Genomic DNA, 12,831 nt, shown 5'->3' with positions numbered 1-12,831 from the left:
GCTGTTCTGCTTCACTGTAGGAGGAGTAAGAAGCTCACGGGGTCGAAATGGGATACTTCCATACGTTGCAAGTGACTTCAGAGCACATATTTCTATTTCAGAAAGATAAACAACTCTCACATTTGTTCAGATTCTGGGATAGAGCCCACTGGCTCTCGACATTTTCCTGGATCTCTTTTCTTTTTTGATTCCCTGTTTTGAGAGGTCTTCTCTTTCTTTGGGCATACCTTCTTTCACTACTGGGGAAAATATACTGCTTTCTACATGCTGTTCCTAATTAGAGATCTCTTCTTATCCAAGATCATTATTTTCTTCTTGCATTTCTGGCTTCACAATCCACATGTGTGTATTTGGGCAGTGACTGACTCTGCGTTGTGCCCTGGATTTTAGGGGGCCCTGCTTAACTGGGTTTGTTCTTTTCCAAACATGGACCTGGCTCGGCTAATTCATGGCTTTGCTGCTATGTGCTCATCACTGACCAGTCTTCCTCCTGTATCCCACCCTGGTGGACGTTTTGGTTTTTCTCCCCAGTCCACCCAGTGCTGCTTACTTGAAATTCTTTTTTCACTTATTTTCACGTTTATAACTTTTCACATATCATTTGTATTTTTCATAGTTAAAGTTAGGCAAAGACATTGTCAACTGATGACAAAGAAATGGACTGAATCTTTTTGCTACCATTTTAAATACCAAATGTATTGAGAATTTGAGGAGGGTGGTATATGTTTCAAACAGCTTTATTTTAAAGTTGTTTAAATCCAACTAAAAGAGAGACTCTATAAATATTTTTCAAAATAAGGTAGCAACCCACACCTAATCTTTGTTTCTGTTTGGAGTCTAATGCTGGTAGGAAAATGTTTTAATTTAAGGTAGGTAAAACTCACCGAATTATTGGCTTGGTCTGAAGAACTATTTCCAAATTTCTTGTCCCAGCCATTCTAGCACACCCCCAGAATCATGTTCCTTCTCGACCATATCCTTTAATCCAAGACATCATCGATTTTGCCACCTGGTCTTTGGTCATCTCTAGGTGATGGTTGGTCACACAATGGCAGCTTTTCTGTTAGTTCATTTGTCTTGGGGAATTAAAAAGAACTGTTGGTAACCCCTTAAATTCAAATCTAGAATAGTACTGCTAGTTAGAGCTATCATGTATTGACTAGCTGGGAACTGTGTTGTGTCATTGTGACTTTACAGATCCTCACAATAACTGATCTAGATCTACCTTTTTCATAGGTATTGGTGCCCTTCTTCTGTATGGGAGGAAACTGAGGCTCACAATTCACAGGGCATGAGCCACACGATTTCCTGGGGCCTTTCTCCCTCTGAGACCTGTAGTTCTTCTAGTACTCATTTTCAGACCATTTTATTTTTTACAAGATTTATCTGTTTATCAGAGTGGGGGAGGGGTAGAGGATGAGAGAAGGGAATCCAAGCAAGCTCCACACTCAGCGCAGAGTCCGGTGCGCGGTTCGATCTCACGACCCTGAGATCACGACCTGAGCTGAAACCAAGAGGTAGCCTCTTAACTGACTGTGCCCACTCCTCCCCACCCCGAGCAGGCGATTTTACAGTGAAAGACTTGCTGATATTATTTTTTTCTCTAAAGCAACTTTTTGGGATACCCTAGAGTTCCTACCAGAATATACTTTCTTTGAAATTCAAGAAAAGATTTACATTTCTTACTCTGTCTGCATGTTTGCTTTGTGGGTTATGAGTTCTTGTTAAAGGGCACTTTTTAGTAATACAATATATGTAATTTGCCATCGTTTCCAGATAAAATATCTTATTTTTCAGAAATATTGGCAAAATAATGACGTGTGAATATTTACAGACTCCCAAACACTACTTCCTAGCAAGATTTCTCACCAGGTGTTCTCCCAAGGCCACATCGTAGGTTTAGCTGACTCGATGCTGTGGCTACAGTGAAATAGTAAAGAGAAAATGGGCTAGAGGTCAGAAGACCTGGGTTTAAGGCTTGGTTTTATCCAGTGCTTCCAAGGTAGAATTTTTTTTTTTTAAAATAGGCAGAGAGGCAGGCAGAGAGAGAGGGGGAAGCAGGCTTCCTGTGGAGCAGAGAGCCCGATGCGGGGCTTGATCCCAGGACCCTGGGATCATGACCTGAGCTGAAGGCAGAGGCTTTAACCCACTGAGCCACCCAGGTGCCCCCCAAGGTAGAATTTTGAACACGTGGTCAATCCTGTATGTTCATTTTTTCCTCCATTTATCAAAAGGAGATGAAACCATTTATCTCACCAGATTATTCAGATGGTTTGAGCTTTAAGGCACCACAAAGTGATATGGTAACAATCATCTTCGTTGCTGAGTGTCTTGTAGTTAACCACGGAGGCATCTTTCAAAATAGTGCTGTGTCCTCAGAGCCCCATGCGATGTCAGGGGTTTTCCCTGGGTTCTCGGAATGGAAAGTGTGTTTATATCTCCACGCCTTTTGAAAGGACTCTGGAGCTATTGGCTTATGGTTAAGGACTGACTTTATTTCTAAAGTGTTTAAGTTTATTTTGATCCTAAGTTTAGTCAAGGAATGAGGCATGTGGGGAAAGGCAGTTCATGCAGCGATCTGTGTGTCACCAAATGGAGAATCCACTCTGGCCTGGGGATTTTAGCTGAGCTCAGGATAGTTGAGGTTTGAATTCTGTTTATACTTGGCCAAACACCACTTCCTGTTTCTAAAGAAAAGAACCTTAACAAGGTTTGGACATAGCCCATACAAATGTTTTGTAAGAGGGAAGTATAATGAGTTGGAAACATTTCCAGATTAGATTTCCCTTAAAATACCCTTGGGCTTAAAGAGTGAAGGGAGAGTACTTGGCAAGGCCTGGTTTGGACCTGTGAGCTGCTAGGACACTTTGCCAGGCTTGTGATCGCCACCAGATTGCAACGGTCCCTGACACCAAACCCCAGAGGCCACTCTGCCTGCTCGCTATAAAGCCGGACTTGAGAGGAATCTGTAGGTTTGCTGCAGTGTTGTAGGCTCATTCTGGCTCATGGCAGTTTAGAAGTTCAGTCCTCTCTGCCTGGGTTAAATAGATTCTGCCTCTGTACTTTATTTTGTGAGTAGTTCTGAAAAATATTTTGTTTTACAGGTGGTACACCATTGAGACATGACCTGGTATTGACATTTGGGGCTTCGCCTGTTGGAGTTTTGTTTATTTTGGAAAATCCACTTTAGGTGCACGCCATGCTTTTGTTTTTATCTCCCAGAGGACTTACGGAAGGTTGAAGAGACTTAATTCACCTTGTATTACACTCTTCCAGACCTGGCGTTTGAACTAAATAATTCACTGTTATCCATACCAAGTCTAGATGGGAGACATCTTTTTTCAATGAGTATATGTTACTTTTGTAATTAGAAAGGAGATGAGATAAGGATGTCATGAATATCAAGCTGTGTCCCTCCTCAGAAGCACCATGTAGCCTAAAGTGGAAGTAACAGGCCCGCTTGGTTCTGATTGGTCTTTCTGTTGTTTTGTAGGTGTCTGTCACTAAGGCTGACCAAGAATTGGGATTTGCCATCCAGACATGCTTTATCTCTCCATATTCAAACCCTGATAGGATGTCCGATTACACCATCATTGAAAACATATGTCCAAAAGATGAATCTGTGAAATTCTATAATCCCAAGAGGGTGCACTTTCCAGTCCCGCAAGCTGAGGTGGACAAGAAGCGGTTCAGCTTTGTGTTTAAGTCCATTTTCAACACCTCCCTGCTCTTTCTACAATGTGAGCTCACGTTGTGCACCAAGAAGGAAAAGGACCCCCAGAAGTTACCTAAGGTGAGCGGGCCTTCATCCATCTCTATGTTATTTTGACATTTTTAGGTGAGGCAGTGACCTGCCGGAGAAGTTTAATCACGAGTTATTGCAGGTTGAGGTTTTTGGTTTGGGAACTGCCCAACTGAAGTAATAAAATGTGTGTTAGCAGGGAACCGGGAGTTTTATGGAGTCTTAGAGAATAAATCCCGACAGTATGACTTTTTTTTTCCGTGCATGCTACTTAGTAGTATCTTACAAATGATAAATCAAGACTGTTTTCCATGAGGGAGAGGTCTGGCTTTATCTTTGCAGTTCGGATAGTGTGCAGCGCCAGAAGCACAGAGATCCAAAAGGACAAGTTCAGTGTGAGGATTAATTTTCCCAGGTCTCACTGAGACCTGTATTGCAATTGTTTTTTGACCTTCTCTGTGTGAATTATAAGGTTGACTTGTCTCAGGAGGACTTCTAATGGAAACTAACAAACATTTTAATTTTTCTCAGCTTCGTATTGGCTCATCGTGTTTGCCTCCTATCCCTCCCCATATTAAACATTCTGTTGCCACAACACTAATCAGAACACTTTGACCTCACTGGAGTGACTGTGTAGGGGAGAGTCTGCAAGGTTAATGACGATACCTCATTAGTTGGGCCTGGTGTGAGAAAGGTGTCTTCTGCCATAGTTTTGTGTCTGTGATCTGCCATGATTATTTATAATTCCATACATGCATTTTTTTTGCAATTATCTCACACAGTATCAGCTGACTTATAAGACTTTTGTAGTCACATATCCATCAGTGTCTAAAAGTGATGATTGAGCGGTATCAATAAATGTATGTATGGAATCCTCTCTTTTTTTTTTTTTAAGATTTTATTTATGTATTTGACAGAGAGAGATCACAAGTAGGCAGAGAGGCAGGCAGAGAGAGAGAGAGGAGGAAGCAGGCTCCCTGCTGAGCAGAGAGCCCGATGCAGGACTTGATCCCAGGACCCCGAGATCATGACCTGAGCCGAAGGCAGCGGCTTAACCCACTGAGCCACCCAGGCACCCTGGAATCCTCTCTTAATATGTAGGTTGTACGATAGGGGGACAGAGGAAGGAGGAATAATTACATTATTGGGGCTAGATAGCCACTAATCTGAATGCTTTACACTGTTACATTCCCCCTGGCCATCCATTTCTCTGACAACACCAAAGAAAAATTTATACTGGGTATGAAAATGTTGCAAAGCTGGTCATAATCATTTGGGAGCATGAATGTGTAAGATGATTCAGACCATGTTCTTTAGGTTGCTTTTGGCAATACGGATGCTGTAGCCTTTGCCTTCCAGTGGCCATCAGTGGACTGTGGCAGAGGGTCACTGATGCTTGGCTGGGAGACCCAGCTGCTCCCTGCAGCTGGAGGATGACTTTAAGGAGTGAGGGATTTAGGAGGGGAGGCCTGGCAGTTACTCTAGGAGTCTTCATGGTGGCTTGGTTACCTCTCTCTGAGCCTGGCCTGGCACCACCCGTAGCATGTTAGCATGTAAAAATTAACCCTAGTGTTTCCTTCCACAACATTCTGTAGAGAGCTCGCAAGTCTCAGTGGATGACATGGATGGGACCCTATAGTCCCGACTTACACTAGAAAGGACATGGGGACTGAGAAGAATGGCTTGCTGCTTACTAACAGAACTTGAAGCAAGTTCCCTGACCTCTGTCTGAGAGTCTGCATGGCCTCACCTGTAAGAGTGAAGTATGAGTACCTGACTCCTCTAGAGAGCAGAGTAGCCAGGGAGGTAGTAGGTGTGACAACAGTCCGCCGTTGATAAAGCAGTGGCTTCCGATAAGCTATTACCACTGTCTTCGTGTTTACTGCTCGTGGTTAATATCTCCACAGTTCTAGTGACTTCTCAGATGATAGAGCCAAAGAGTCTTTCCAGGAGGAGTTCTCAATGATCGTTGAGTCTGGTCCTGCCCTTAGCTGAGGAAACCGGAGTTGGGTATCTTGTCCAGAATTGAGCAGTGAGTTGGACATACACTCGTTGAGCCCTTACTTAACTGAAGAATTAACGGCACAGTAAGAAGGCTTTTTCCTAAAAGGCAAATCTTTGCAATAATGAGGCCTTTCTGTTGTTTCCTGGTGCAAGAGGCTTGTGTGTTAAAACCTTTCCCTGGGTTTTGAGGGAGAGGGAGGGGTTGTCTTCCTACAGTATGTTGCTCAGAGCAAAAGTGACAATAAAGTCAAAACACTGTGCTTTTTTGTGATTAGAAATTTACTGGTTTGGGGGGATGGCTAGCTCTAGGCTCTTTAAAGGATAGATCTGTTTCTTCACAACAAAAGCAGGCAGATGTCTTGAGTTTCACCTATTGATGAGCGTAGACAAGGAACTAAAGTTATTTGAAAGAAAAAGGGACTGGAGTGTGATCACTTTTTAAAAACAGGTAAACAAGGCTGGGCATGCTATTTCTAATTTGGAGGCCTGAAAATAACTGGAAGTAGCTGATCTCATGGTCCCCACACCTGGATACGGGTCCCCAGGGCTCCAGTTTGGAACCCTATAGCTGATGACCCTGGAAAGCTTCATTTTCAATGAGCCGATACTAGGATTTAAAAAATCAAACAAACTGGACACCATGATTATCTTTTTGGACAAGACATGTAGAATCTGTCACTTTCGTAATGCAGCACGTGACGTTTCCCACAAGCACAAATCACAAACAGGAACCATTTTTGTGAAGCCGGCTTGGTGAGGGGTCAACACTCATCATATAGTTTCTTTACTTTTCAGACTAAATAACGCTAAAACCTAGTTGTTTTGTGGGAAGATGGGGAAGAAAGGCAGTGTTTATAAGCCATCCAGTGATATTTGAATCTTCCAAGTGCAGCTGAGACTGTATCTGCGGGGTCTGCCACTCGTCTCCCGGATTATTTATGGTTCTTTGGAAAACCCCCAGATCTCCTGTTTTTCTGTGGTAAACAGCTGGGAACTGTCTGATAAGGGGCACAGGACAACTGTGCAGGCTGGGCTGGTGCAGGGCTCCTCAGAGTTACCCCTGACCCTCTTTGCTCTGCTTTCTCTGCAGTGTGTGCCCCCGGACGAAGCCTGCACCTCACTGGACGCCTCAATGATCTGGGCCATGATGCAGAATAAGAAGACATTCACCAAGCCCCTCGCTGTGATCCACCAGCAAGTAGAGGCTAAAGGTGCGTTTTGGGAGGCTCAGTAGGAGATGAGGGGCCTGAGGGCTGCTCATTTTAAGAAGTTCCAGTATTAAAAATCAAAGCACAGTAAATCAAAATACAGTCGTATTCAAAAGAGACATTAAAGGCTGGGCTTCTACGTGGCTCAGTTGGTTAAGCATCTGACTTCAGCTCAGGTCATGATCTCAGTGTCTTGGGATCAAGTCCTGAGTTGGGCTGCCTGCTCAGTGGGGAGCCTGCTTCTCCCTCGCCCTCTGCCCCTCCCCCTGCTCATGTGCTCTCTCTAAAATAAATAAATAAATAAATAAATAAATAAATAAAACCCTTAAGGGCCAATTAGTAACTTTAGAAAAGGGTTTTTACCAAAGGAGCCTTTTATTTAGTTGGGTCTGTTCTGCCATATGGCTAAGTTATTAATGATAGGTTTGCCAGCGATTTCTTTTAATATTAGATCAGAGTCAAAGTTGTCCCTATCCCAATGTCATTCTCCCTTGCCATTCAGATATATTCCTCAAGTATGCAAGAAAAGCTCTGAGTTCCTCGCATACCAGGATTGAACAGCCCACAGCCCATCTTTCATGATCTCCTGGTAGTGTTTGTGCTGAGTACAAGCAGTCCCAGGGCATCCCAATCACAGATGCCTTTGGTTGGGGAGGGTGTTGTGTATGTGAATACCATCCATCTTAGGTCAGAGCAGAAGGAAGGTTGAGAGTCACTGTCCAAATGCATTTTTGTAATTCAGGTTTCCGAATTGTACACAGTCACATTTGTTGCTTGAAGCAAAAGGTGTCTCCTCCTACACACAAACACACACAGGAGCATTCGGCAGTCTGCACTTTCTTGTAGAAGGAAAGGAAGGATGTGTCCTCAGAGGTCTGGCTTCAGGTGGTTAGGCCAGGCAAAGCCAGACCCAGTGTAGGCCACATCAGCCAAACCAATAGAGAAGCAGAGTCGGGCTCCATGAGGGTGTTAGGAATGGACCTGAGGCCCTCTGGACTATGGAGAGCACCTGATGGGGATGGACATCCTGGCTGAAGGGCACGGATGGGCAAGAACACAGCAGGCAGTTGGCAACATCTGATGGGGGTGGGGGCAAATGCACATTTGGGCTGTCTGGGCAGCTACATTTGTCACTGTCCGAAAACAACCTACAACTATCTTAGAAACATTGCCAAAGGGTGCTAAACGAAGAGAAGTCTGGGAGAGTAAAAGTGGGTTCCTAGCCTCTGGGGTTAGACATTTCAGGGCTTGGTCTCCAGGCCACCCTGAGGGGCGAGGAGGAGCATGGCCCTGGAGCCTTGATAAAAGCCACCCAGCATCCTGTCTGTGGTTGGTGAGCACTGGCTGAGAGACCTGCTGGGTGGAGCTGATACCAGGTCTAGGCTTGGAGGCAGCCCTGGGATGGCCTTTCTGATCTAAGCACTGTTGGATTTGGCAAGGTAGCAGGGGCTAAGAGATAAGAGAAGAGGCACACAGTACCTAATAGTAGAACAGAGGCACGTGGATGCTGTCTACTTTATTCTTTGGTGGCCTGACCTTTATGCAAGTAGTAGAGCCATTCTTCCTGACATATCTGGTGATGGCATCTGCCCTCTTCCTAGGGGCATGCTCACTTTGGAAGGGCAAGAGAGGATCGTGGGGCGGGTGTGGCTTAGAGTTAGGAGACTGGGGCACAGCTCTTAACTTTCCCTGCTAACTGGCTATGGGACTTGGGAGATCTCTCCTTATGTCCTTGACTTTGATTTTCTTTATCTGGAAAAAGAAGGGTTTAGACCAGATGGCTTCTTGAGACCCTTTCAGCTGTAACACAGCTACTGTTTGAAGAAGCAAAATAGTTTTTGATACATTTCCCAGCCATCCTGAAGGTGGTGTGAAATGTACATAGTAGATGTTCATTTGTTCCTCAGCAACACTTTTTGTTGTTGCTGTTTGTTTTGCTTTGACTGGTTGGTTTTCAGCCATTTGAAACAGTGTACCAGCCACTGTCTTTCTTGATATGGATTGCCTAGGGGCATCTGGGTGGCTCAGCTGGTTCAAGCCCTGCCTTGGGGTCCAAGGAGCCTACTTCAAAGGAAGGAAGGAAGGGAGGGAGGGAGTACAGGAAAGGAAGAAGGAAAGGAAGAAATTGTTTTTTGAATTTATTGCCCAAAGAGTTCCCTGTTTATTGGGTCCAGGGGAAGGAAATAAATGAATTAATTGGATTGCAAAGTATATCACATTTGAGCAACAGCTGGCTGCACTTTGCACTAATAACAACTCTTACCTGGTTCCAGAGATGTAGTTCTGTGGGTAATTGATGGCAGCAGCTTGCGTTTTTTCTATGCCTGACAATAATTGGGCATTAATATTGCAGTAGTATAACTTCTAGTAATTCATGCATGCTTCTTTTAAGTTTGGTGGTGTTTTTCTAAGTAATTCCTCTTGTAAATTAGGTAATTACTTTTATTTAAGCTTAGTGTAATTATCCTGAAAGTTCAGTGGCTTTTTTTTTTTTTTAATTGAAGTTCAGGAGGAAATTTTACCAAATATCAAAGAAGTTTCACGAGATTTGCTAATGGAGAGTAGATTTTAGCAGAGAAGCGTGTTGTGAATAAAGTTCATTGCTTAGGTTTGTTAAACAAATGAAGGTTAGTGGATGGGCCAGCTTCCCAGGGGCTGTGTGCAAATGTGCTTTCTAACTGCACTGAGTGGGGTCAGTTTTCTGGCAGTTTTCAGCTCTGTGAGTGACTCTTCCACCTTCTTTGTTTATTTTCTTTTGACTCTGAAATCATTTCTCCAGGATGCAGGCCGTTGGAGTCTGTGCTTTTCCTCTGCCTCTCCGTGAACTAGAATAGTCCGTTGAAATGGGAATGTGACCATTTGCCTAATAACGTTAGTTGATTCGAATAGTAACAGGGTCATGAACATTCTTCCTGACAGCTTTGTGTTACTTTTGTAAGCCACAGACTCCATAGTATCTCCAAAAGTATCTCTTACCAGAATGAATTTTGGGGGTAAAAATTGCCCAAGCAGTGGGATGTTTCACTGTCCTTTGAACCACACTGATACTCTTTAAAGGCTGTGCCAGGTCTTCATGGTCATTTAGTCCAGCTTATTTTTTTAACACTTGGGTTTTCTGGGGCAACAGCAGCTGAAGTCTCTGGGTAGGAGCTTCATAGCCAAGCAGAGAGCTGCTCTGTAGCTCCCAAAGCCAATGGCATGGACACATTTCAGGTCACATTTCTTCCTTCTGTGGACAGAGAGAATAGGCTCTCAAGACTAACTAATTCTGGGTCCTTCCTCTGGGCCACCATTTTTAATGGAACTTGCCTGTGCTTCTGCAGCACATATCTGCCGTCTCAGTCCTTTGGGAACCAGCACTGGGTTAAATTCTTTTGCTGCTAAAACTTCCAACATGGTCGTGCTGGTGGTGATGATAGTCATAGAGATGACAACCGTGATTATCTAACATTTATTGAGCATTTACTTAGTACAAAGCCCTGTGCTAAATCCTTTGTGGGGATACTTGTATTGAATCCTCATAGCCCTTCTGTGAGCCAAGTATAAAGCAAGATTAAGTAACTTGACCAAGGTCATACTACATATAAATAAATGGTGGATCTGGGGTTCAAATCCAGGTACTCTGACTTAGTTTGTGCCTTCCTAAACCCTTTGCCTTGTGCTAGGTGGAGGTTGATTCTAGTTTTTAATAAACTGCCAGCAGCATAGGCATCTCTCCACACCCTTTTCCCACCGCCTCCTCCTGTTCATGCCGTACATATTGCATTGGCATTCAAGTTCACACCCAAATACTCTAATTGATTATGAACTGAAAAGAAGATGAAGACTTTTAGGAAACATGTCTGTTCTCCAAAGGGTAAGATGTTGGGGGAAATGTAAGCTGTTTAAGGGAGTATTAAAATTTAGAAGTTCTGTGACTTTGAATTGTAACTCACAAAAAAAGCCCAGAAAACATGCATACTTTATGTGTATTATGGTTTATGGCAAAACAATTAAAATAGTTGAGGTAGTGCCATCCTACCATATTTTCTGAAATAGTTTGAAGTATAGGCATGTTAGTGCTGTTTGCTTTGGATGCCGTGAGCAGTTTTGTGGCCTTTGAGAACACTAGGGCTTACACAATAAAAACGGCTATACCACATCAGTGATAGTTTTTTGAGAATGGTGAAAGGGAAGAGTGATCATTTTTCTGAAATTCAGGGCACATATTAAAAAAAAAATGAGTGAGAAAGGACAATAAACATCATCCCCAAATATGCCATGATTTACATATGACATGTAATTCTTAGCAAGTTAAATGTCCAAAATACTGAATTTCCACTACATAACTTTTTAAAAAGAAGTGTGCTCAGGACAGCACCTGGCATATCATGGGCACTCAGTAAATATTAATTTCCTTTCCTTCCTCTTAACCTCTCAGCCAAGCTAGGTTTTTTGGGGGGAGTGGGGGTAGAAGGGGAATGAAAGGGAAAGTTGTGAACGTCAATTGGAAGTTAATCCAAGAGAGGCGTTACTTTTTGGAACACATTTGATTTTTCCAGAACAAAAATACTCTAATGCACCCAGCCAGATTTTTTGTCCTCAGGCTGAGGTAGAGATGAGGAGAAGCTGAGTAAAAAGATGGTAGAAATGCTTAATGGACAGACTAAGTCATTAAGTCCTTACCCAAGGGAGAGGGATACCGTAGGGACTTTTTACTTTGGAAAAAAAATATATATATATATAATATATACAAAAATAGAATAGAATTGTAGAATGAATCCCATGAATCCTTCTCTTGGTTTCAACAACTACCCATTTATGGCTAGACTTGTTTTCTCTCTTTCTGTCCCTGGATTGTTTTGAAGGAAATCCAGACATGTCATCTCATCCATAAATATTCCAGTATGGCACCTCTGAAAGTTAAGAAACACTAAGAGATTGGGGCTCCTCGCCTGGTCATTTGGGGGAGCATGTAACTCTTGATCTTGGGGTTGTGGGTTCAAAGTCTGTGTTAGGTATAGAGATTACTAAGAAGGAAAAAAAATCTTAAAAAAGAAAAAAAAGCTCTTGGGTAAGGAACCAATGATCAGATCATTTAGGAAGACTACCCTGAAAGCAGCACGAAGATTGGTTTTGGGGAGATGTACGCAGTATTGGGATACACATGACAATTATGGTTATTCCAAAAAATGTTTATTGGTACCTACCATAGGCTAGGCATATGGTAAACACATTACCCTGTCTGTAAGGCCTTCACAGTGTCATGCAGAGGTTCACAACCTTGACTCTATTGATGCTTTTGAGCTGGGTAACTATTGTAGAGGGCTGTCCTGTGCCTTGTAGGATTTTGGAATAGCATCCTTGGCTTCTACTCACTACGTGCCTATAGCAAACCCCTCCACTACCCAAAATGTCTCCAGACATTTCCAAATGTCCTGGTGGAGTACCAGGGGTCAAAAATCACCCTAGGTAAGCACTACCAATCAAGTGAAAGGGTGTAGAGGAGTGACCAGACAATTATTAGAATGAATGCCATAAATATTGAAAGAACCCAGAGAAGGGGTTTGATTACAATGAAGTTAGTAAAACCTGTATGTTAAAAGAGATCTGCACGGAGGCCTCCTGAGTCTCTAGCCTCTTGATCTCCCTCTCTCTTTGCCAAACACCAATAGATGTGGGTACTGAGTAAACACCTTGTTTCCCTGTGGACCTGCTCAATCTACCATGTTTAGGAGAACTGAATTGAAAGCTGAAGGCTAAAAGCTGTGGTCCATTACTCATGCATAACCCCCAAAATATCCCATTTATGAAAACCATGCCCAGCCATCTGAGGAGGGAAATTTGGTTCTAGAGGCAGACAGAATTTTGCTCCAGAGTAAATGAAGATACTTAATT

The 12,831-nt window shown here is 43.1% G+C and overlaps 1 protein-coding gene across 4 annotated transcripts in view; it reads left to right on the top strand.

Moving 5' to 3' along the window:
• The window catches only part of TGFBR3 (transforming growth factor beta receptor 3), a 197,481-nt gene that overhangs the window by 164,535 nt on the left and 20,115 nt on the right, over positions 1 to 12,831 (top strand). For all 4 annotated transcript variants that reach the window (XM_082688678.1, XM_082688677.1, XM_082688679.1 and 1 more), the window contains 2 exons: positions 3,494 to 3,793; positions 6,837 to 6,957. In XM_082688678.1, the coding sequence (XP_082544804.1) occupies positions 3,494 to 3,793; positions 6,837 to 6,957 (421 nt within the window). The remainder of the gene's footprint in view (positions 1 to 3,493; positions 3,794 to 6,836; positions 6,958 to 12,831) is intronic.

This window comes from Mustela nivalis (assembly GCF_964662115.1).
Source record: "Mustela nivalis genome assembly, chromosome: 10".
Taxonomy (NCBI): domain Eukaryota; kingdom Metazoa; phylum Chordata; class Mammalia; order Carnivora; family Mustelidae; genus Mustela; species Mustela nivalis.
Note: the sequence above shows the minus strand (reverse complement) of the source record. Positions and strands in the feature narration are given on the sequence as shown.